This window comes from Lepidochelys kempii, chromosome 10 (assembly GCF_965140265.1).
Source record: "Lepidochelys kempii isolate rLepKem1 chromosome 10, rLepKem1.hap2, whole genome shotgun sequence".
NCBI lineage: Eukaryota > Metazoa > Chordata > Testudines > Cheloniidae > Lepidochelys > Lepidochelys kempii.
This window is the reverse complement of record NC_133265.1, coordinates 62,623,492-62,649,334: the sequence shown is the minus strand read 5'-3', so window position 1 is coordinate 62,649,334 and position 25,843 is coordinate 62,623,492. Positions and strand designations below refer to the sequence as shown.

The following is a 25,843-nucleotide window of genomic DNA, read 5'->3' as shown; positions in this document are numbered from 1 at the left end:
AGTACCCTCAGGCACCTCCTGCGGGGCTGAAGCCCCGAGCCCCAGACCCTGGCAAGTGTGCCCAGGCTCTCGAACTTCTGAAGACTATCATATGTGACTCGGAAGACTGGTAAGTTTGGCCACCCCTGTAGTATAGATACAACCCCTTGTGCAGGGTGGATGCAGTAATATTGCTATAAAGAAGCCTGATACTGGCCAAAGGGCTTTGGCTGTTATAACTGCCTCTATGGTAGGAGGGAAAATGTTTTTCTACTGTAAACAAGGCCAAAGGATGGTGCTGATACCTATCTCCTTGTATTGGTCTTCACCACAATGTGTGATAAGGAGACACTTATTCTTTTCAAGTAATAAACATGAAGAAGTGTGAGGGCTGGAGGGGGAGAGGGTGAAGGTGTGTGTATAGATAATGATTTGGGAGTAGTCAGCCAAACTGGTCCAGTACCTAGAGTTGGGGGAGGAGGTTCAAATACAGCCATTGATAGGCAATTGGAGAAAAGTAAATTGGTCCAGCGAGGTGCTGCTAAGGGTTATTATAGGAAGGAGCCTATTGGGGGCGGGAAGGGGAGATTGTGGCTATGTACAGCACCTCCAACAACTAATTTTCCCGAAAAGACTGTGTGTTTTTATCAGTTGATTTACTTTATTCTTAAAGTCAAAAGTTCAGTAGAAATTTATCTCAGCTGGGTCAAGTGATTTGCTGTTGTTTATTCCAGCACTATCCTTCTGCTTCACTACTGTAGGGGGGCGGGTCCAGCCCCTCTCCTGGCTCCCTGGTGGGCTCCAGCAAGACTGCCTCGCTATTATTATTATCTGTATAGCTAGGGGGCTGTGGCCTCACTTATCTGCACCCAGTCCCTCATAATCCCCACAACCTGCTTCTGCCCCCTTGTTGCTACCCTAATCCATGCCCCACTTCCCAAACATTTGTGCCCCAGCCATTTCATGATAATCCAGGGTAAGACCCCCTCACCCCCATCCGTTCCTACCCCACGGGACACCCCCGTGTCTATGCCCGCGCCCTTCCCTCCTGCAGCCCCTCACTAGGCCTTGCCCCCTCCCTCGCTCCCGCAACGTCCCCCCGCTCCGAATTCGCGCCGGCTCCGCCCCCTCCCCGCGAGGCGGAGCTGCCGCCTGGGCCCCGCCCCTCGCTCCACGAAGGCGGGGCCAGCCGGCGCCCGCCCCTCTCTACCCTTGGAGCCGGGTTACATGGCGGCGGCTGGAGCGGTAGCGAGGCAGCCGGGGACCGGAGCCGGAGCCGGAGCGGAGCCCGCCGTTAGGGCCGGGCGGTCCAGGAGCCTGTGTAGTGCAGCCCCTCAATGAGCCTGGGCAGCCCCGTGAGTGTGGCCGGCGGGCGGGCGGGCGAGGCCAGGCCAGGCCAGGCCGCAGTGCGCGCCGCGCGGGGCCTGGCCGCACAAAGGTGCTTTGTTCCCTCCCCGCTGCCCGGGATCTCCCCCGCTGCCGGGCTCGCGGGCCTGGGCCGGGAGCCTCCGCAGTGCGGCGGGCACATGCCCCTCCCGGGCAGGGCTGCAGCCGGCCCTGGCGTAGGTCAGGCCGCCCGGGCTGCCCCGCGTGCGGAGGGGACGCGGCCGCCCAGCTCCCCTCACCCCTGGCGGGCGCGCCCCGCGCGGGGTTATGCGGCGCCCATGGGGCGGGGAGACGTGGCCCAGTCCCCACCGGGCTGAGGCAGCGTGGCTGCTCGGCTCCGGGCTGCCACCCCCGGGAGGGGGCTTTTCCTCTGCGGCTGAGCGCTGGGGGAAGCCTGGCTCGGCTGCCGCCCGCGGGCTGGGGGGCGACCCCGGCCACAGGGCACCCGCAGCCCGCCCTGGGCTCTTCCTCCAGGCTGCGCCTCGCTCTTCCCTCCATGTGGGCAGCGGGTGAGACAACTGCACCGTTACGGGAAGAGTTGGCGGGCTGTAACCGGGGCTGTCCCCGCTGCGCCGAGCCCCCAGGGCGCTCCGCACCCGCCGCCTGGCCGGAGCCCAGGGTGCGCTGTTAGACAGCGGCCGGGCTCCAGCCCGGAGCTGACTGCCTTAGAGACGGAGCCCTGTGTTGCTACTGAGTTCGTAGTGCGCTTTGGGGGCCCTTGAGATGGAAGAAGCTGTGTAATGGTAGGGCTTTGTCTCTGCCTGCAAATGAATCGAAGGACATTTGAAGGTAGATACCTCTTTTGTGCTGTGGTGGCTCGCTGGCAGGATCGCTTGTCAAATATCAAGTCAGGTGTAATAGGTGGCGGGTATAAGGTCAGTGCTGAATTGTCTTTTGAACATTACTTTTGGCACCTATCTTAACATGTTTCAGTCTCGGCAGAGAGCCAATAGAATGGGGCAGAAATACTGCTACTGGTAGCTGGAATTGTCTCCCTTTTGGGGACCCACCAGATTGCAATGCTGTGCGTCTATGTATAGTGTCTTCTTTTTAACACAGTCTTATCTTCCGCTCATGGAAACGGAGTGGGTGGGTTGTTCAACAGGTACAAAAATGCAATCCATTAGGGAAATGATAGTTTTCCTTGTTAATGTTCTTTGAAAGGAGCAGTTGAGTAAATAAAAAAATAAACAAATGTGAACTAAAATGTATAGTTTCTTGGTGGCTTATCTTTTCTTTTAAAATTAAAATAGACTACAGAGGCTTTGGCCTGCAGTTGGTAACTTTGAGGGGCCAGACTTGTGTCATAGTGCTTTGTACTACCATTTGGGACATTACATCCTAGAGGTGAAATCCTGGCTCTGGAGAAGTCAATGTAAGTCCATTTGTTTCAGCAGTGGGACTAGGATTTTGCCTACCGTCTTCTGCTTCCAAAGTTAACAGTGCCTTGTACCTTTTGTTAGCTGAGGAAATCCTTCTGGTACCTCTGACCATCACTCATTTAAAAGGAGTCCTCTCCAGTTATTAGGATGATGGCAGGTACAGTCTTGAGATAAGTGTTCATGGATCTTCCCAGGGGACCTTAGATGACCCTGTGAGGGGAAGGATTTCAGAGTAGCAGCTATGTTAGTCTGTATCTGCGAAAAGGAGTACTTGTGGCACCTTAGAGACTAACAAATTTATTTGAGCATAAGCTTTCGTGAGGTACAGCTCACTTCATCCGATGAAGTACTCCTTTTCTTCCTGTGAGGGGAAAGAAGTTTTTTGATTTGTTTATAAGTAGTTAAATTACAGAACAAAAGAACACATTTTGCATGATTGTGAATTTATTAATAAAATGGGCACAGTTGGTCAAACTGGCAAAATACAGTAATGTTTAAAGCAACTGTGAATGGTGAAAATATTTTTTGTTACGTTAATACAGTATTATTTTTGATCAACTTTGTTGTGGTTAAATTAACTGTTGTGAACAACGGTTGTGATCGAGCCAGTGCAAACATTTATGCTAGGTGCTACCACGAGCAAATAATGTATTGTATTTTTATTGTATGAAACAAGTCTTTTAATCTAGCTATAAATTCCAGAAAGTGGTGGTTGATAATTGGAAATATAAATAGACTTTAGGTGGGAGCAGTAATACAATCTGATACTTTTTGAAAAAGGATAGTGGAAACTACAGTTGGAATTTAGATTAGCAGCCAGAAGCCTGACTGAATATATGCTCTTGTGATCAGTCTTTTTATATTTATTCTTGAGACTCTGGTCGAAAATCATATCCTGGTGATGCAATGAATTTACAGCCACCTTGCAAAGTTGCTGTTATCAGAGTTTACCAAATGAAGCTTCTGTGTGTGAAATATTGACTATTGCATGAAATTACAATAATGGAGCCTCTAAATATTGGTGTGTGTTTGTGTAAATAAATAAATAAATAAAATAAAGCATTTTTCTTTTTCATCTGTCCATTAGTTTTGAGAATAAACTAATAGTAACATCTGCAGACTCTCAGCATATAGTTCCCTAAACTGTAGGGAGTAAGTAGGAGGGTTTAGAAAAACAGCAATTCCATTATGACTCACTCTGCCTACTGACTGCAACGTGGCTGATCTAAAAAAAATATAGATGTGCACCGCATCTTTTATAGTTTAAGGGACAGGGCATATCAGGTTGTGTAATAGTTTTCTTTAGCGTCTCTTACTTAGTCTTGTATTTTCCCAATGCGTAACTACTCTAGCTGTAACTAAACGATTACATAATTAAAATTAGCTGTTTTTTTTTTAGTAACTGGGAGCCCTGGGGAGAAAAAGCCCAAATGTCTAGTGTAATACTTTACAGTAGTGTCTTATTGTCTGTAGCATTTATTATATTTAAATGTAAAGATTGATGTAGTGTGCAGGTGGGGAGAAATTGTGATATTTGAAAGGTCTCTTGCAAACTGAATTAAGCTTTGTGATGTTGCTTGTGTTAATGTTTTGCTGGGCTGACAATTTCAAGGAAGATGTCTGGCAGTGACTTATGAAAAGAGCAGTTTTGTTTGGTCAGAACTGACCTTCCTTTAAAACATGGCTGTACAAAGATGGTAATCCCTTCGTTCATTTATTTGAAATTTATTCAGGGGGGGACGACAGGGGGAGGGTGTGGAGTTGTAAGAGTCCTGCTTAGTGTGATCACCTTGAATAGTACCTGGTATCACAAATAGTCTAACTGAAAACTACAGTACTGTGTATCCGATGAAGTGAGCTGTAGCTCACGAAAGCTTATGCTCAAATAAATTGGTTAGTCTCTAAGGTGCCACAAGTACTCTTTTTCTTTTTGCGAATACAGACTGACAGCTGCTACTCTGAGTACTGTACTATTCAATATATGTAATGGGGCAAAATCTGGTCCTTAGACTCTTATACAATGTACTCCTTTTATAGGAATCACATCTGTCTTGGATGATTTGATTATTATGAGCAGTTGATTCTTGCAAGCAGAGTATAGGTTAGAATAGGAATAATTTTGTTCCAGTGGTTTTGATCACTATATGCGATTGATTCTTACATCAGTGATACTTACAAATGGAGTGCACTATCCTACACTATATTTAGCAGGAAGATATCTGTTATACATGCTGCATTCTCTAATATGTATATCTGTTCAGTGTATCTGTGTCACAACTTGAAAAAGAATTAGTAGCGACAGATAGCTACATGAAAAGCAATCTTTTTTTATATTTATCCTTTTATATGGAGTCCCAAGACAGGGAATTGGACTGGCTCTTCAAAATGTAGGTCTTGTATTGTATATAAGATCCAGAGTTGACTGTCTTGTGTTTAATAAATGTCATTCTTGGCAAGTTTGAACACTTCAACTTTATGTGTAAAAACATAAAAGGCACAATTGACACTGTAAATTTGTTACAGTTCGGAGAAAAAACAACTTGCGTCGTCATGTGAGGTTACTTTGAGGTTGGCATGGGAAAGGCTTAATAAGAAGTTCCAGATAACTTTTTGTCTCTTCATTCTGACAGGAGCATACAATAATGACTTTAAACCCAACTTTAATCTTTTTTCCTCCCCTTCACTTCTTATGGTCCAATAAAACTATTGTGGTCTTAGTAGCAATCATAAACACTGTACTTATTAACTTGTCTGGGAAAACAGTTGTTATGCAGTGTTGCTGCTTAACCAGCCACTAGAGGAGGCAAAAGTATGATGAAAGCTGGATTCCTGAAAGAGAATATCTTGCAACTACCAGCTTTTACCCTGAGCTAATCCAAGAGGTGGTAGCAGTGAGGACATTACAGAATTTGAGCGCAGTGCTGTACTATTCAAAAAGCTATTAAGCTAGCCCTCAATGTATTTACCTTCTAGGTAGAAGATGTGTAGGTACAGAGAAAAGATAATGGGGAATTAATGATTAAGGGCAAATTTTTTAGATTTTTGTTTGCTGAAAACTTTATTATAGTCAGAATTGTGGCTCATCTTCCTCTTACTCATTGGTGTGAGCTTTGTTTAGGTGGTGAATAGAGACCTTGAGTATCTCCTCCACATTATTAGAAGCCACCGTATAGTTTTTCACATTGTGGACTAGGGTGAATAAACTGACTTATAACCTATTTTACACTGTTGTTGTAGCCATATTGGTCCCACGATATTAGAGAGGCAAAATGGGTGAGGTAATATCTTTCATTGGACTCGCTGCTGTTGGGGAAACGGACCTGCTTTTGAGTTTACATAATCTCCTCTTCACATCCGGGATAAGGTACCCAGGGTGTCACAGCTCTATACAAGGTTGAACAGATTGTTTAGCATAAGGAGTTAACATGCTGTTAAGAGACCGTTCAAGGTGACATGGGCAGTTAACCCTCTTTGTCCTACATCTGCAGTGGTGTTATAACATGGTAGTCCAGTGAGTTAGTTCCTACAAAAGAACTGTATTAAGGCACACTAACTGCAAGACACTTTTCAAATGGTTGAATGCTTGTATATCTACTTATCTGAAGTGCTTCCGTGGCTCCCATTGCTGTTGTATCTGAATGCCTCGCAATCTTTATCTTTTATCAGTTATCCTCCCAGTACTTTATGATGTAGGGAAATACTTCTGTTCCCATTTTACAGATGGGGAACTGAGGCCTAGAAAGTCTAGTGACTTGCCTGTGATCAGAGGAAGTCGGTGTACTAGTGTTTAACTCTCTAGTGTTTTTCCATACTTCCTTTCTAACTAGCCCAACTTATATCTCCTTTTGTTTTCATTTTGACAGAGTTCTAATGAAAATTGGCTTAATATGTCATGCAGAGGAAGGATATTGCATGACCTGATATTAAATAAATAAAAAGCCATTTTTAATGGGATTAGGGATGAGACTTGGGGAGAGAAGGAATGGGGACTGCAACTTCCTTTTCACAAAGTTAATACAGCTGTCTTTGCTGCTTTTTGACTTTCATTAGTGTTGTCACTTCCGTGCAAACCCTGAAATGATGATGGGAAGATAAGCAGATTTTGCTTGCTACCTCTATTTCCTAGCTAAAGGACTGACCAAGTGTCTTCTTTCCTATTCCAGTCCTTTTCAGTGAAACATATTAAAGTATGGACTCTGGACGCAGTATCAAACAGAGTTTGAGAGAGAGTCTATTGCCGGCACATAGAAAAAATCAGAACCGTGAAATGACAATGGTGTTACTTATGGGGAAAAAAGAAGACCCTAAAGAATAGAAATAATAAAATTTTAGAAGTACATATGTAGATGATCTTGAGTTAATGAAAGATTTGAATGAATTAAAGTTTCAAAAATGATCCTTCCATAACAATTTTAGAAATATTTGAAGGAAAGGTAACTCTCAGTGGGTTCAATTGGTTTGCAGGGAGTAATCTGACTGCAATTTTTCTGCTAGATTGTGTAGATGAATCGCCTGTTGACAAAATGATGTTGTCGTTGCAAATGACTGTCTGTGGATGTACGCCAGTAATAAAATAATTCCTATAAGGTAAATTGAAATTGAATTAACAATCAAGGTGTTAGGAACAGCTTGATGGTAGCTGACTGTACCTTAGGCCAATTAATACTAGAATGTAACATATTTCCTACATGTAAAAGGTGTCCTCTCCATAGGAAAGGTCCTCATATATTTAGGTAATAACTTCAGTTATAAACTAAAAATGGGCTTTGGGGCACAAGAACAAGTGTTCAGAAATTTTACATACGGCAGGTCAAATTTAGTGAGTTGATTATACATATTGCTTGAATGATTTCTCGGTATTCCATTCAATTTATAATGAGCCCCTAAAAAACACTTAATCTGCTTATGGTTAAGGTTGCTCAAATAAGCTTCCTCAGAACTCCCTAAAATAATTTTAAGGCTACACTCAGACACCATACAATATGTCATCAAAAAGTAGCCTACCACCCTCAAAAAATTCAACTGAATCAGTATATAAATACCTTCTTACTAGGGCTGTCAAGCGATTAAAAAAATTAATCACGCAATTTAAAAGATAATAGAATATCATTTATTTAAATATTTTTGGGTGTTTTCTACGTTTTCAAATATATTGATTTCAGTTACCACACAGAATACAAAGTGTATAGTGCTCAGTTTATATTATTTTTGATTACAAATATTTGCACTAAAACAAAACAAAAGAAATAGTATTTTGCAATTCACCTAATACAAATAATGTAGTGCAAAGTTGAACTTGTTGAATTATGTACAAAAAAATAACTGCACTCAAAAACAAAACAATGTAAAACTTTAGAGCCTACAAGTCCACTCAGTCCTACTTTTTGTTCAGCCAATCACTCAAACAAGTTTGGGTACATTAGAAGGAGCTAATGCTGCCCACTTCTTGTTTACAATGTCACCTGAAAGTGACAACAGGTGTTTGCATGGCACTGTTGTTGCTGGCATCACAAGATATTTACGCGCCAGATGCGCTAAAAATTCATATGTCCCTTCATGCTTCAACCACCATTCCAGAGGACATGCGTCCATGCCTATAATGTGTTCTGCTTGATAACGATCCAAAGCAGTGTGGACTGACGCATATTCATTTTCATCATCTGAATCGGATGACCCCAGCAGAAGGTCGATTTTCTTTTTTGGTGAGTCGGGGTCTGTAGTTTCTGCATTGGAGTGTTGCTCTTTTAAGTCTTCTGAAAGCTTGCACCACACCTCATCCCTCTCAGATTTTGGAAGGCACTTCAGATTCTTAAACTTTGGGTCGAGTGCTGTAGCTATCTTTAGAAATCTTACATTGGTACCTTCTTTGCATTTTGTCAAATTTGCAGTGAAAGTGTTCTTAAAATGAACAGCATGTGCTGGGTCATCATCCGAGACTGCCATAACATGAAATATATGGCAGAATGTGGGTAAAACAGAGCAGGAGACATACAATTCTCCCCCAAGAAGTTCAGTCAGAAATTTAATTATCACATTTTTTTAATGAGTGTCATCATTATGGGGCATATGAATGTTTAGCATATCTGGCACGTAAATACCTTGCAACGCTGGCTACAAAAGTGCTATGCAAATACCTATTCTCACTTTCAGGCGACATTGTAAATAAGAAGCGGGCAGCATTATGTTCCATAAATGTAAACAAACTTGTTTGTCTTAGTGATTGGCTGAACATGAAGTAGGACTGAGTGGACTTGTAGGCTGTAAAGTTTTACATTGTTTTGTGGTTTTTTGAGTGTAGTTATGTAACCAAAAAAAAATCTACATTTGTAAGTTGCACTTCCATGATAAAGAGATTGCACTACAGCACTTGTATGAGGTGAATTGAAAAATACTATTTATCATTTTTTACAGTACAAATATTTGTAATAAAATAATATAAAGTGAGCACTGGACACTTTGTATTTTGTGTCGTAGTTGAAATCAATATATATGAAAATGTAGAAAAACATCCAGAAATATTTAATAAATTTCAGTTGGTATTCTATTGTTTAACAGTGCTATTAATTGCAAATAATTGTTTTGAGTTAATCACAGGAGTTAACTGCGATTAATTGACAGCCCTACTTCTAACACATTCAGTTCAGCAGTTGTAGTGCCTTTAATGCTCAGTACTGGGTTGCCAATGATGCTGTCCACACCGGGCCCATTATGCTTGCCAGGCAAAGGCATAATGGGAGAGTTTAGTTTGGGGGGCTATGCAAGCTCCAGGAGCTCTATAGAAGTCGGGGGGGCTACCATCCCCGGACTGTGGCCTCTTCCTCCCCAAGGCTCCTGGTGCCCACCACTTGCTCCTCTCCACTCCCTCCCCCCCTTCACTCGCCCTTAAAGCAGGAAAAAGTGATACGGCCATGGCCCCTGGCTCCCCCGTTCCAGTTCACCATATCTCTATATATGAATATCATGTCAAACAGAAATTTCAACGGCTGTAAGAGATCCGATACATTATGAGATCGCAAGAAACATGAATATCATCCAATGATCACACATTCCAAAAAGGCAAATGATACAAACGAGTAAGGGATACTCCCGAGGGAATTCTGCACAAAATAAATAAATTAAATCTGTGCATGATATTTTAAAATTCTACATCTTTTATTTCTCAATAAATGTGGATGTTCCAGTATGGCAGTGGGGAACACAGGCCACTGGCTGCACTGAGGTGGGAGATCACCCTGCAGCCTGCCCCACGCCAAGGCACAGATTCAGCAGTGAGGCTGCACCTGACCTGACACACCACAAGGGCTAGGCATGTCCCAGAAACACTCTGAGGCCCTGCCCCTCCACCCTAGGTGTGCCAAGATAGTAAGCAAGAGAGACAGTGTCTCACACGCAAGTCCAGCTCTGGCCCCCGATCCAGATGTGGGGCAAGCAAGCTCAGCCCAGCAGGAACCAAGTGCGCAAGGTCTTTGTGGAGGGATCCAGTTATGGGGTGAGAGGGTTCTGTGTGGGGCAGTCTGAGTGTGGATGGCTTGGTGAGGGGTCTGGGTGCGGGGGGGATCTATGCACAGGGGCTCGTTGTGGGGTTCTGGGTGCAGGGGGAATGGGAGTCTGCAGGGGGGTCTAGGTGAAGGTGGTTGGAGCTCAGCAGGAGGGGTCTGGGTGTGGAGGGATGGGACTCGGCAGGTAGGGTCTGGGGGGCTCAGTGATGGAGGGGGGAAAGTGGGGCTCAGTGGAGTGGCGGTCCGGGTTTAGGGGAAATGGAGCTTGGTGGGATGAGGATCTGGGGTGCAGCTGGTTGGGGCTTGTCAGGGAGTGGCCTGGGTGCGGGGGTGGGGGTCAGGATGCAGGTGTAAGGGATAGGCAGGGAGTCTGGATGCTGGGGGGGTGGGCCTCAGTGGGATGGAAGTTTGGGTGCTTGGGGCTCAGCGGGGGGGTGGGGGGGGGAGATGGGACTTGAGGCTTGGGAGCCTCAGTCTGAGTATCGTTGCTTTGTAGCCAGATGTGTATTGTGTAAACTTTGTAAAGCATTCCTCATTGAATGCCAAGTTTGAAGTTTCAAATAAGTTATTTATAAAAAGCCGAAGGCTCTCATTCAACTCAAGAATGGCTGAACTGGTTTTCCTTAAACTTTCCTTTAAAAATCACATTAGGCTTAGACCAGTGGTTCTCAAACTTTCTTGCACCGTGACCCACTTTGGACAACAAAAATTACTACACGACCGCAGGATGGGGGACCCACAGTTTGAGAATCCCTGGGCTAGACCATATATATAAAAATTGTATACAAACGTGATTTTTTTTCACCATTTTGAATGAGGAGCAGCAGAATATTATAATGAAATTCTTGCTACTGACCTCTCTACAACAGAAAGAAATCTCGGAGAATTGTCAAGATTTATACCATGCTTCCTTCGTTATTCAAATCCAGTAGCTCTCTTTGTCTGCATATCTAATATATTAGTGGCAACAGAGGAAAGTTATTCAGAGGCAGCAGGTTGGTGGTTAATGTCACTTCATCCTCAAAGAGCATAAAAAGTATGCATTATTTCTAGTTCTGTAATTACGGTGGTTTTCTTTTTTGAGGTTACAGGTGATGTGCTCAAATAATGACCTACAACTTGTCTGAAGCAGTCTAAAAGGGTTTTTTTGTATAGAAATGCTGACCTATTTTCTTTCTCTCTCCTTTTTTTTTTTTTTTTTTTTTTTTAATTTCCCCTCCAGGTTGTCACGGAATAAAATGGATGGTAGCTTTGATTGTGATTGTGGTGAGCTGGAGCCACCTGATCATTAACAGAAGGCGTCTTTTGTAAATCAAGATCCGCCAGTTTCCTGTTTAACTAGACTGTAAACAAAGGAGGAAGAAAAGGAAGAAAAAACATAGTGCTTACCAGCACCATAGAATGACGCTGCTCAGGACCAGTCCAACACTGAATGTATCTGCACTGTGAGGAGGAGGATGTTAATAGAAGTCTATTACGTGCATATTTATTCACATTTTTGTTAAATGTTACCCAGTTGCATGGTAGAGCTGAGTGCATAGTATGTCATTTCATTTCGTTTGAGTTTCTTGTGAGTATTTTCTTTAATGTCTGCAGAGATTCTGCACCTTTCTTGAACTATGAATGCTGCAATCTTTCTATCTTATGCTCAGTTTGAGTTATAGCGTTTGTCGGCTCTAAATTTAAGGGGACACAACAGGCCTGGTTGGCTAATAATGCAATGAGAGTGTCAAAAAACCATATTGCAGTCAAAGCCAAGTTTTTCTTCTCCCTTTCTGTAAGATCTTTCCTTCAGATACCAGTGAAAGAGTGTCTACGTATTTACAGAAGCTTGGTAGCTTAAGAGGAAAAAGAAACTTGAAGAATTTCAAAATGGCAGAAAAGTTTGAAAGTCTCATGAACATTCATGGTTTTGATCTGGGCTCTCGGTATATGGACTTGAAACCACTGGGCTGTGGTGGAAATGGCTTAGTTTTTTCTGCTGTCGATAATGACTGTGATAAAAGAGTGGCTGTCAAGAAAATTGTCCTCACAGATCCTCAGAGTGTTAAACATGCTCTACGTGAGATTAAAATTATTAGAAGACTTGACCATGATAACATTGTGAAAGTATTTGAAATTCTTGGTCCCAATGGAAGCCAGTTAACGGATGATGTGGGCTCCCTCACGGAACTGAACTGTGTTTACATTGTTCAAGAGTACATGGAGACGGATCTGGCTAACCTGTTAGAGCAGGGCCCTTTACTGGAAGAACATGCCAGGCTTTTCATGTACCAGCTGCTACGTGGGCTCAAGTATATTCACTCTGCAAATGTTCTGCACAGAGATCTCAAACCAGCTAATCTTTTCATTAATACTGAAGACTTGGTGCTGAAGATTGGCGACTTTGGTCTTGCACGGATCATGGATCCTCATTATTCCCATAAGGTTTGTGAAGAGATGGATTCACTTTTTAAAAAGTGATATCCTGATAGCCTATCCGTCTTAGAATGGTCTCTCTTTGTCTAGATACTTTAATAGTATTCATCATTATAATATAAGTGCTTGATGGCAGGGTTGGTGAAAGTGGAAAGTTTCTTAGGCCTATCCTGGATTGGTAACTAACTTTCCCTCACAGTATTTTACAAAGTTGCAGCATTTGCTGTTTGGCTAAGAACACTGGCAGAGTAAGGCTATGTCTACACTGCGTACCTTTCAACAGCGCAGCTGCACCATTGTAAGTTGTGCTGTGTAGCCGCTCTGTGTAGCTGTCTCCCAGAGACTTAATATAGCCACCTCCAACAAGGGGTGGTAGCTTTGTCTCCGGGAGTGCGGCTTCCACTGATGAAGCGCTGTCCACGCTGGCGCTATTGTCCTTAAAACTTTTTTGTCATTGAGGGGGGTGGTTTTTTCACACCTCTGAGTGACAAAAATTTTGATGAAAGTGCTAGTGTAGACATAGCCTAAGTTAAAATGTCATTATCTCCATAGGTAGGCATTAATGGCTGCTAGCGTACCATGAATGTCTTGCCTTCAGCCCCAAAACATTGAGATTTTCACCTCTCATGGCTTTGTGTCTCATCAGGCCTTTTGAAAGTTCTGAGCTTGCTACTTTAGTTAACTCTCTCTCCCATGGCAAGTTACAAGTAAATTAATCTAGGGTTGCAGTGTTTAAAATTTTGGCAAATGCAGTGGATGAGAGTGCTGCTTTTTAAAAAATCCTTATAAATTTAATATTTTGGGGGGCTTGTTCTGCCCTCAGATAATTTGTTTGCTTCCAAGGGGAGATTGCATGCACGTAACCAGGAAGAGAATTTAACTCTGGGTGTTTGTAAAAGCAGTATTTAGATGAACAAATGCACAGTTTAGGATTTAAGAGCAACGCATAGATGTAGAATTACAGGAACTTTAGATGACTTTAAAATATCTCAAAAAGAAAAGGAGTCCTTGTGGCACCTTAGAGACTAACCAATTTATTTGAGCATAAGCTTTCATGAGCTACTCAGATAAATTGGTTAGTCTCTAAGGTGCCACAAGTACTCCTTTTCTTTTTGCGAATACAGACTAACACGGCTGTTACTCTGAAACCTTTAAAATATCTGTACATCCCCAGTGTACAAACGTGACTACTCACTGGGCTTTAGTAGTAGTAGTGTGATCTTCCTGTTTGTTGTTTCATGTTTCAGAAGGGATTTGTTATCTCTATTAACTTGACATTTGGAAATAAGGAACTTTTAGGAGCTATACCTAATTTGACTAATAAAATAATATCATACTGATTTATGCAAATCAAGTTGCAAGTGATTGATTAAATACAATCACCATTGTACTTAACTGTTTTAAAGATTGCTGTAAAATAGCCCTTTCAAGATCAAACTTGGAGCTCATTGCAAACAGTATTTAAACTTGTTTAGTGTGCTTATAAAATATACAGTATTGGTATGTGTGGTACACTAAATGTAACAGGTAGGATAATATATGTGGTCAAATGGTCTAATATTGTCCTTATCTCTGGAGGCTTGGATTAAAATAATTTTTTGTCTTGAGGAAATTTTACTTGCATTTTCTTTTTTCTTCCTTAGGGCCATCTTTCTGAGGGATTGGTTACTAAATGGTACAGATCACCCCGTCTCTTACTTTCTCCTAACAACTACACTAAAGCCATTGACATGTGGGCTGCAGGTTGCATCTTTGCTGAAATGCTGACTGGGAAAACCCTCTTTGCAGGTTGGTAGCGTACTGATTGTCATTCACCCAGGCACACCGGCTGCTGCTGGGGCTCTCGCCCCCCCACTCCCCAGCAGCAGGAGTTTGGGGAGAGCTCAGGGCTGGGGCGTGGGGAGGTGCTTACCTGGGGGGGGGCTCCCCAGAAAGGTGAGAGGAACGCCCCTCTCTCAGCTCCTCCTAGCTCCACGGGCTGCCTCTGCCGGGAGGCACCACCCCCGCAGCTCCTAGCCGATGGGAGCTGCAGAACTGGGGCGCGGAGCGGAGCGGAGGCAGCACGTGGAGCTCAGGAGTGGGGAAGAGAGCCTGCCCCAGCCTCGCCAACCCTCTTTCTGCCTCCCTTTCCCCCGAGCACCAGTGGTGCCACTGGCCGCCGCCTCCCCTCCCCCCCCGCCCCAGCACACGTGGCGGGCGCGCACGGTCCCCCCTTCACAGCACCTGTGGTGCCCCCTGGTATGGCCCCCCGAAGCTGCCCCCACCCCAAGTTTTAGTCAAGGGTATGTAGTAAAAGTCATGGACAGGTCATGGGCTGTGAATGTTTGTTTACTGTCCATGACTTATACTAATAATACCCGTGACTAAAACGTAACCTTATTTATAGCCCACTTCTGGTGCTCCGTTGGTGCAGAAAGGACATTGTTTAGGGTAGGATATGTCCCTTTATGAGTTTGTGGTTGTCCCAGCAAAATTTGTAACCTCCATTAATGTTTTCAATCACATGGGATGTAAACTTTTACTTTCCCTGAGAACTACACTAACTTCTGCCGGTATAACTAACACATGTACAATGAATGAAATACAGGTCTCACAACAGTAGAAGCAAAATCCATTCAGTTCTTTGAGTTGGGAGTGTGACGACACTGTTTCCATACACTTAAAAAAAAAAAAAAAATCGCTGCAAGGAAATTCCTAACTTCAGGCATCAATATAAAAGTTAAGATGAGAGCATTTTGCCCTTTAAAATGCCGTTGATTGGGTACCCTATCTTTGAAAATCACTAGGAACTTGAAGGTACATAGAGATCTGCCTCTCTCCAGAAGTTTGTCCTGGAATTAGTAGATGTATGAAATCTTCCAGTGAGCACTGAGAAGTGTCTTTTAGTACTGAAGAGTACTGAAGTGTCTCTTAGTATCAAAATGTTTAATACTCTAAAAATAGAAATATAATGTGCTGCTAGCTTATTGAGAATGATTGATTGAAAGAAATGTTAGATGGCTCTGATGGAAAGAATGCTAGTCAGTAACAAAAAGTCCTGAAATTTGGTGCTATGGGTGCATTGATTCAGTTCTAATATAGCACAAACATAGAATCTCCTTATATTAAAAATGTAATCTAAAAATACTTTAGTAGCAATGTTACATCACTAGCATTTAGATTACATTTTTAATATACATTGATCCTAGGATTATGCTCTTGCCCTTTCCTATGTCAGAATTATTACATAAATAAAAGCATAAAGCCGTGTATTGTCTTGATGTCTTTCATAATGGTAGCTTAATTTTACATCTTGTTTGTTCAATTTTTCTTGAAAAATGAAAGGACAAACCATCTATATTTGTAGTTTCAATTTCCGCCTTAACCTGGCCTCAAAACACTTACCACCTATGGATTATAAACGGCCTCCACTTCACTTTATCTGTCCACCTTAACTTATTTACATCTTCCCTATGGGCCGCAAACCACTTCTTGCCTCCATCCACATTCTACGTACTGACCATCGCATATGGGCCAAACGACTCTACTTCGCTTCAGAACACCCTACCTCTTCCCCACTCCTCTTGGCTAGATGACAGTGTCTTGCATTTTGGCTTTTGTATCATGCTTTCCTCCTCCAGGATCTCACTATGGACTGGCAAGCTCAATCTGCTCTACCCTTCATAGAGGGGTTTTCCAGCTGCTCACTTCTGTTTTGCCCTCTAGACATGGGTTGGAGATCATGCCCTCCCATTACAGACAGATTCACTATTACATTCTCTGCTACGCCCATAGACTGAGACTTGTTCTTTATCTTGGCCTGATTTGATTTTAAATATCAAGATTGAGTATTAATCCAGACGTTTATTTTATTATGTGAAAAGAGTGGGCTAAAAAAAGTACTTACAAAGCAGCCAAGCTTTAATCTCTCTCTCTTAAATGCTACAGTACAGCTTAATTTTGTGTGTTAAAGGCATGGTAGCTGCAGCAATGTATCTTACAGGGAAAGTGAGTTAGGCTGGGCTGTTGACAAGGATATGTGTGGATAGTTGTATAAGGAGACTTGCTTCGTGAGGATGCTTTGAAGCTCATATTTAATAGGAGTTTGACAGAAGTACTTGCAGAGCTCTTTCACGTTTGCTAGGTATAACAAAAAAATATAGGATGCACTTATGTTGGTGATGTACAGAGTTCGGTGCATTAAGGAGAGCTTAATGCTGTTGTCTGTTTGTGCTCTGCTAAAAGGTGGTTTCCTAGAAAAGCCAATGACTTCTAATGGCAAAATGTCACTGTAGCTGGAAAGAGTGTGTGCTGTATAGTATTGCAAAGTACATCTTATGAAATTGCTTGTGCTGTGAGGGCTTATGCAGTTTTTCTCTCTCTAATACAGAAATGTCCAAACTAAAACCACTACAAGACGAACTTCCAAAAGTGCTTAGTACCCACAATTGGGGCCACATTTTTGAGAGCTAATTGTTCTCAACGGAAAATTGTTGGCAGCTGAGCACTTTTGACAGTTTGGTCACTTCATTTAGGTGTCTGAAGGGGAAGCAGCTGAGCTTGAAAATCTGGCCCTAATTGCTTGGTAAAGACTTTTCTTTCTAACTCTATGCAGTTTTGTCAGCAGGTGTAGGATTCTTGTATCTAATGCATCCTGTGGCCACAGGCTATACAAATGCATATTTGAGTGTCTCTTGTTTTGCCACCAAGTAGGATACTTGTACATCCTTTCTTCATGTGTGGTGTCAGTTTAAAAAAAATTGAGTAAATCACAGAAGGTAGAGTTGTAAGCCTGTATATCTGGAAACATTAATTATCCATCATCCAGACTTTTAAGTTGTGATTCAGCCCTCATAGGGAAAATCCCAAGTTCAGCATGTCTGTTTACATGCGATATCAGGTAAAGAAGCAACTAGAAAAAACTCCTACTAAATCCTTGCTCGGGAAGCTAATTTAGTATCATCTTAGCTTCCTGAATAAGAGAGAGGTAAACTTTTAATGTCTTTAGATATGTGGGAGGAGGGGAAAAGAGAGGTATTTAACATGTTAATATCAAGACATATATTAATTGACTTTTCTGATTGGAACACTGTTCTTTTGAGGTTTATAATGTTCGTTGCCTGTCTGTGCTTTCAAGTTATCCTCAGAATCCTGCTTATTGGAATGCAACTTCAATGAAAGAGGAAATAGTAGACCTCAGAATACTTGGGGCTTGGGGAAAAAAGTTGATTATAACTATAAAGGAATTTTTAGAAGGCATTTTAAGAGTAGTATAAAATACAGAAGTAATATATTTTTAATAGCAGTTACACATTCACATTTCCAAGCAAATATTTAAACAATAAGTAGTTCATCTTGAATGAGAAAAGAGAAGATATTTTAAATTTTCTTAAGCAGATTCTTAAATAGACTGAGAGAGAGAAACTAAAGCAGCTGCTACTCGTCAGCCCAGGCAAGTGAAGTACAGCCTAACCGAAGAATTCAGAAACTAATTTCCAAAAGCTACGTTTTTTGTATATATACAAATTTAAGGACAGTTAAGCATGTATATATTTAAATAAGCTAACGCAACTCCACAAGAAGTGCTTGTGATTTGATTTAAATAAATCTGTCACTTCAGTCTCCCCCTCCCCCCAATCTCTATAGTGAAATGCAATGCCAGAAACCGTAAATATGGGTGGGGCTCAAATTTTGGTTTAGGTAACTGTGCTTCAGGAAGCTGCCTTGTTACCATGGGAACTTATCATGCCCAAGAGTCATTTTGTGAAGATGTTGCTGTGGTAACCACAGCTCGGTGAGGCTGCAGCAGTTACGACCAGTTCTAACAGTGGGGCTGCAATGGGCTCCCTCCCAGCACTGACAGTGGGACTAGCTCCCTGCATGGTCAAGGGACCCTCGACATCATGGCACAACATGCAGGGTGGCTGCTGCAGTCATCCCACTTCAGTGCAGCAAGACCCCTAGCCAAGATTGCAAGGAGGAGGACAAGTCTGCAACCACAGGGCAGGCCACCCCACTGTTGAACAGTTCCTGGTTGGGGTCAGCTCCCGTTGCCACACTCCTGGTTGACGAGTGAGGCCATCACAGCAAAGCTGCAGGGAGCACCCTGCACTGCTGCAGAGCCAGTGACACCCAATTCCTGAAGGGGCAAGGTGCAGGGAAAGCTGCGGCCCTTTCATGGGAGAACAGAGGTCCCCGACTGGGATTATTAGGATGAGTCCCTTGCAGCAGGGGAGGCCACCCTGCTGCTGATTGGTTCCTGTTGGGGTTCTCCTCCTCCTTGCAGTCCTGGTCAGCAGTCTTGTGCCTAAAGGGATCAGGTGTCAACGGCACTGCATCAGTGCAGGGTGTCCTCTGCAGATCTGCTCGCTCGCTCATCAGCTGGGAGTGTGTGGGGGCTGTCCTGCATAGGAGCCATTCAGCAATGGGGCAGCCTCCCTTACAGCATGGGTCTTGCAGTCCTGGGTGGGAGTGTCTGATCTGTCCTGCTAGGACCTGCTTGCCCACTCCCATGACAACAGAAGGCTCCCTGCACAGCCAGGGTGTTGCTGACACCTGACCCAAACTATGAAGGTGCAAGGGGCAGGAGGGAAGCTACAGTCAGTCCTGGCAGGGCAGAGCAGAGCAGAGATCCTGGCCAGGACCGTGAGGAGGATGAGTCCCTGGGCCTGGCCGCAGGGAGGCCACCCCACCACTGAATGGTTCCTGCTAGGGGCTTATTGTCATCGTCCTCACAGTCATGGCCAGCTGATCAATGGAAAAGCTCCCTTCTAATTTAGTAAGTGTTTTGTGTTTAATGCATCTCTTTATGCCTGCTGTCCCATATTTATAGTCTTGGTTTTTGAATAGTCTTCTTAAAGGAAGTGTTGCATGGTTGCCTTTTTAATATGCATAAGTACACTTCATTAAGTATTTTAAATGTTAATACTGCACTTCAAAAATAAAATACAATATTCGTACAAATTTTACGTGGAACACTTTTTTTTAATCAACTGATATTGATATGTTGTAATAGTATTCCTGACATTACTGCAAGATTTCAGATCTGAATTGTACTGCAAAGGGATCAATTGATGGGTCTGTGAATTACGTTAAAGTAAATAAAAGTGAGATGAATTGTCACTGTTCTAGAGGAGCATGGAACCTAAAGTGCTCCAGATATTGAATGAACTATTGAGTAAGCAAAATGGAACAGCTGGAGGGGGCAGGATATTAGCCAAAAGACAAGTGGTGAGACCTATTCTTGGAGTTCGATGTACAGAAATTTAAGACCCTGTAAGGCATAATATGCTAACATCTAGCCATACTACACTAATTCCTTCTAAGTGTACTAAACTACTTTTGAGCTCATGTGTTTGTCAGAAATTAAAGAAAGTTGTTTGGAACATAACTGACTTTTTGTCTTGTCTGCTTAACATTTAGGTGCACATGAACTTGAACAGATGCAGCTGATTTTAGAGTCAATTCCTGTTGTGCATGAGGAGGACCGTCAGGAGCTTCTCAGTGTAATCCCAGTTTACATTAGAAATGATATGACTGAGCCGCACAAACCTTTAACACAGCTGCTTCCAGGCATCAGTCCTGAAGGTAAGTGATTCTGAAAAAAATCTAATTTTAGTCCCTGTAAATTAAAAATTTTAAAAATCATAGCAGACAACTTTACAGTGAATGTTTTTGGCACCAACTTGGTTATGTACTAAGCATGTTTTCGTGGATGGCAGGATTGATACTATATATGATGTCACATGTTTGACTCTTGGTCATTCTCCAGAATAGGAACTTTATGGAGGCAGTTGTTTCCAGTCCTTGTGAGAAATGGAGAATCTTGTATCACTTAGTCAGTCCTAGAGAAATGTTACATGGCTTTCTTTGCAGGGAGCCGAAGAAAGGGGGCATCTCTGTGACAATTCAAATAATGCAGAGGTGGGGAGAGGGTTATTGAGATGTTAGTCTTCTAAAGGCATGTGAATGATGTAATTGGTTCAGGAGTATACAGTAATTGTTCTGAAAACATTTGAGGCACTATTTTGTCAAAATTGAAAATTTTTGGTTCAAGTATTCCTGCTTGAACAAAACATTTTGAATCTTTTTTTGACCATTCCTGAGTAGGTCAGTGGCACTTGCTAACTTGGTTTAGACCATGCTAACTCGACTAACTTACAACTAATAAGAAATTCTCTTTTTAAAATCACCATTTACTGCTGTATTCTGCCTTTCCAGATGTATAGTTAGTCAATGTTCCCTCTAATTTTTTACATCTATGTGCGGAATGAATTTTATGTGCACCAATATGGAGGTGATGTGTGGTGGGGGTGGGACCAAGGGGTTTGGCGTGTGGGAGGGGTCTCAGGGCTGGGGCAGAGGGTTGGAGTGGGGGGGGGTGAGGGCTCTCGGTGGGGGTGTGGGCTCTGGGTGGGTCTGGGGATGAGGGGTTTGGGGTACAGGAGATGGCTCAGGTGGGGTGCTGGGGATGTGAGCTCTGTGGTGGGGCTCGGGATGATGAGGTTGGGGTGCAGGCTGTCCTGGGGCTGCGGTGGGGAGAGAGGACAGACTTCCCCCGCCCTCTCTTGCAGCAGCAGGCCGAGGGAGAGGCGTCTCTCCCCAGCTGTGGCAGCTCCGGGGCGGGGGCCAGGCGAGAGATGCCTCTCCCTGGCCACAGCAGCTCTGGACCTGTACTGGAGCTGGGGGAGAGGTGCCTCTCCCTGCCTGTGCAGCCCTTGAGGGGATTTAGGTTACAGTATGGATTTTTGTCCAGATTGATTTTATCACCTGGTTGCTTTTGTCTTAAAATCATTCTGTACCTTTAAGTCTCAATGTTTTCAGCAGTCTTTGACATAGACCTACACATGTAAAATAAAGCACTGGGTTTATAATCCCCAAGTGTAATTGTTTCAGGAATAAAGATTTTCAGCTTCTAATTACTGATCACTGTTGTGGTTTTACTCTCTACAGCACTGGACTTCCTGGAGCAAATTTTGACATTTAGTCCCATGGATCGATTGACAGCAGAAGAAGCTTTGTCCCATCCTTATATGAGCATTTACTCCTTTCCAACGGATGAGCCCATTTCAAGTCATCCTTTTCACATTGAAGATGAGGTTGATGATATTCTGCTCATGGATGAAAGTCATAGCCATATTTATAATTGGGAAAGGTAAATTTATTCCAAATGATGTTTAGATATTAATGAATTGTCTTGTGCTTCTGAATCATGACATCTTCCTTAAATCTAAAGTAAGAGGCTATATTTGAGATGCTATGAACATATCACTTAAAGAGCAGTAGAACTCTGCAGAAAGCAGGGATAAGTATTCCCATGGTGAGAAGTTTTTTCCTCCTCCTTCCCACTTCACCTTCCCAGGAACCCCAATTGCATTTTAATTGATTTTTCTAAATTAACTTGAGGATAAGAATTTTCCCACAGCTTGTCTCTGTAATTAGTCTTTATGCGCTTTATAATTGTCCACTGCAATACAAAGCACAACAAAGACTGACTTGGATATGGTGATGTATGTCTATTTTTCAGTCTGCTAGGCTTTTAAGATTAATTTTTTTTTAACTTTCTTCAATAAGACAAATTGGTCAGGAATGCAGATTTTCCATATTCTGCATTCAGTAAATACACTAGTAAAGGCATAGAATTGCAATCGTCATATTTAAAAATATCTTTACTTAAAATAGCATTTCTGATAGAAGAATATTTTGGGGGTGGGGGGGGATTCTTAATTTGGGTTAAATCTCATATTTTAGTGATTTATATTCTGGTATTTAAAATGATTAAAGACATGCATGTATAAATTACCATATTCAGGATGCATTTAAAAATCTAAAATACAGATACAGCCCAGTTCAGTTAAGAAAATAACTTGCATATGTTGAATTGTAAATGGTCTAGCGGTATTCCTAGCCCTTGCTCATTTTGTCTGGGATAATTTGTAATCAAGAAGGTTTATTTTCATTCACTAACTCTAGGAAATTAATGATTACAGATACCATGAAAGTCAGTTTTCAGATCATGACTGGCCTATTCATAATAACTTTGAAGCTGATGAAGTTCAGCGTGATCCAAGGGCTCTTTCTGATGTCACTGATGAGGAAGAAGTGCAAGTAGATCCTCGCAAATATTTGGATGGAGATCGTGAAAAGTATCTGGAGGATCCTGCTTTTGACACGCACTTCTCTACTGAGCCTTGCTGGCAATATCCTGATCACCATGAAAACAAGTACTGTGATCTGGAATGTAGCCACACTTGTAATTACAAAATGAGGTCATCTTCATACCTAGATAACTTAGTTTGGCGAGATAGTGAAGTTAACCATTACTATGAGCCCAAGCTTATTATAGATCTTTCTAACTGGAAGGAGCAGAGTAAAGAGAAGTCTGATAAGAAAGGCAAGTCAAAATGTGAAAGGAATGGATTGGTGAAAGCTCAGATAGCTCTTGAGGAAGCATCACAGCAGCTTGTTGAAAAAGAAAGGGAGAAGAATCAAGGGTTTGACTTTGATTCATTTATAGCAGGAACCATTCAACTTAGTTTACAACATGAGTCTACTGATGTTGATAAATTAAATGACTTGAATAGCTCAGTGTCCCAACTGGAATTGAAAGCCTTAATATCAAAGTCAGTAAGCAGAGAGAAACAGGAAAAAGGAATGGCCAACTTGGCACAGTTGGAAGCTCTGTACCAAACTTCTTGGGATAGCCAGTTTGTAAGTGGAGGGGAGGAGTGCTTCCTCATAGACCAGTTTTGTTGTGAAGTCAGGAAGGATGAACAAATTGAGAAAGAAAATACTTACACCAGTTATTTGGACAAGTTCTTTAGTAAGAAAGAAGATACAGAAATGCTAGAAACTGAGCCAGTAGAAGATGGAAAGCTTGGGGAGAAGGAAAGAGAAGAGAGCTTTCTTAGTAACAGTGGGGAGTTTCTCTTTAACAAGCAGTTAGAGGCTATAGGTATCCCTCAGTTTCACAGTCCTGTTGGTTCACCACTTAAATCAATTCAGGCCACATTAACACCTTCTGCTATGAAATCATCTCCCCAAATTCCCCATAAGACATACAGCAGCATTCTGAAACATCTAAACTAAAACACTCAGCAGACATTTTTTTGTATTCTTCATGAGATGTTTGTCTTTTTTTTTATTACTAGTGTAAGTAATTTTTTTACTTGAATCAGATGGTGTAATTTTGGTATGGATTTCATTAGCGTTCTGTTTACCATCATTTTTACAATCCCAGAATTACTTTCTATACATGAGTTAGTTTTTTGTTTTTAAACTGGCATGTCGTTTGCACACAAAATTAAAGAATAGAGCAGAATAATGCAAAATGTAGGAGGAAACAAAAAAATGCACTAAACCAAGTAAAAACATTCTGTCAGTAAAACAGTTGTCCATGTTTTGCAGAAAAAAGAATCTTGCCTTGAAATTTACACAGTGAGACTGTACATAATTGCATGAAAATATCTATTTTTTCCCTGAAACATTTTTTCATTCGTGTATTAGTTTTTCATACTGTATACATTTCTTAGACACATGATACCAGCAGCAACTGAAAATGAATGCAGAATTTGGTACGCATGTGTTATCTACCTCAAGGTAACAGCAGTATGTGGCAAAACATTAACCACCCATAGTGCTTCTCATATGCACTTCTCTTTAGCCAGCATTATTATAGTAGCTATTTTTCCTGAAAAATCATTCAATATTTATAAATGTTCTGGTATGCATTCTTTATAGTGAAGTGTTAATATGTGGCACTTATTTATTTTAACAAATAAATATGTTTTCTGTAATTACAGAACGTCAACTTAATTTTTGAAGTTACTTGGCAGATAAGGTTTTTGTTTAGCACTATGGTTTATTGCCTACATAGCTGAATATATAATAACATTGGCTTATTCTGAGGCTGTCCAATACATTTTTTTTTTTTAAAGTTTTCATTTCACGTAAAGCACTCACTGTGTATAGGAATTTGTAATGTGGGGGTGCTTGATCTCTCTACAAAAATTAGGAATTGCTTTATCATAAAATGCTCCTAGAAGTCTTAATTGTGTTCATTTTAAAAAAAATTTTGTAATGTTAGTTGTCTGCATGGAAATAATTAAGGTACATTATTATTGTAGGTTAAAAGTTATATATGGTGAGACATTTTGCTTTTACTGTATGTTTTTACTGAATAATTCCCACCCCCAAAACAAGCATGAATAAAATTAGGTTAAATGTAGCATGTAGCATCTCGGTCTTCTGGAAATTTGTTTTACCTTCTTTTTTGTTTTGTTTTTGTTTTTTTGGGATACTGTATTATTGGCTCCCCTCTTTAAAGAAAGACAAATAAAACATGGCCAGCAAAAAATGACTCTTGTTTCACTACTTGTACAATGAGAATTACCTGCTGCATTGTAACTTAGGTAGATGTCACCATTTATATTGTGGCCCGTGTGCCTGCCCCCAGTTTTAAATGGTTTCTGTTGCACACTCAGCCTGTGATGACTTGAGTGTTGCCCACATACAAAACAAAACTTAACTTGGTAGTGGAAACAAGTCCTAGGTGGTATATTCCTGGAACTCCTACTGTAGCAGTATCCTGTAATATTAAATGTATGAAGGTCACAGATGTGATGTACTGAGACTATAATGTTTGGAGGCAGGTGAGCAGTAACTTCTATAATCCAATTGATGAAAATTCAGTTATTGTGGGTGAAGATCTTTAATTTATAAATAAGCATTACTGCTTTCATTGGCAGCATACAGCGGCAAAACAGCATGGTTATGTGTGTAATGTTCCAAGAGTACCAGCAAATTTTCAAGGTACCCTTTCTCTTTTGGCCACTGCTTGGAGCCCTGCTTATACAGGATCAGATTATGCCCTCCTGTTCCACATACATAAATAGGTCACGTGGTGGGGAAGGAAGGGGCCCCTCATGTCCTGCCCTATCACCAGAGGTGTCTATCCTGTTCTCCCTGAGGTGCACAATATGCCACAAGGCACAGGGAAGAAATTAAGCCAGGTCTGCCCCACATGCATGAGACAGCAAAATTGGCTAGATTGACTAGAGTATGCAGCCTGAAAGCTAGTCCTACCTGCAGTTCTGGCATGATGTACCCTCAACATGGCACAAATGAGGCCATTGTTTTACAAATTGTTAGGCGCTAGGCATCTAGCCCTTTTGTAATTGCATGTCAAATAGGCAACACTTT

General features: G+C 42.0%; 1 protein-coding gene across 3 annotated transcripts; it reads left to right on the top strand.

Annotated features, from left to right (window-relative positions):
* Positions 1-1,171: 1,171 nt before the first annotated feature.
* MAPK6 (mitogen-activated protein kinase 6) lies at positions 1,172-25,001 on the top strand. 3 transcript variants are annotated; one of them, XM_073303857.1, is made up of 7 exons: positions 1,172-1,334; positions 11,469-11,691; positions 12,029-12,673; positions 14,308-14,452; positions 20,066-20,230; positions 21,596-21,797; positions 22,633-25,001. In XM_073303857.1, exons 3-7 carry the CDS (start codon positions 12,119-12,121, stop codon positions 23,729-23,731), a joined length of 2,166 nt encoding a protein of 721 aa, XP_073159958.1. In that variant the 5' UTR covers positions 1,172-1,334; positions 11,469-11,691; positions 12,029-12,118; the 3' UTR covers positions 23,732-25,001. The 3 variants fall into 3 exon arrangements, with proteins under 3 accessions (XP_073159958.1, XP_073159957.1, XP_073159959.1); XM_073303856.1 differs by having other exon boundaries at positions 11,469-12,673; XM_073303858.1 differs by lacking the exon at positions 1,172-1,334 and adding an exon at positions 1,694-2,240 and having other exon boundaries at positions 11,469-12,673.
* Positions 25,002-25,843: the final 842 nt, after the last annotated feature.

Bases quoted from the DNA above. Each gene is read 5' to 3' on its own strand.
- MAPK6 (XM_073303857.1), top strand. From the start codon at position 12,119: ATGGCAGAAAAGTTTGAAAGTCTCATGAACATTCATGGTTTTGATCTG. The intron at 14,453-20,065 runs GTTGGTAGCGTA...CTTAACATTTAG, and splicing joins TGGGAAAACCCTCTTTGCAG to GTGCACATGAACTTGAACAG. The intron at 21,798-22,632 runs GTAAATTTATTC...TAATGATTACAG, and splicing joins CATATTTATAATTGGGAAAG to ATACCATGAAAGTCAGTTTT.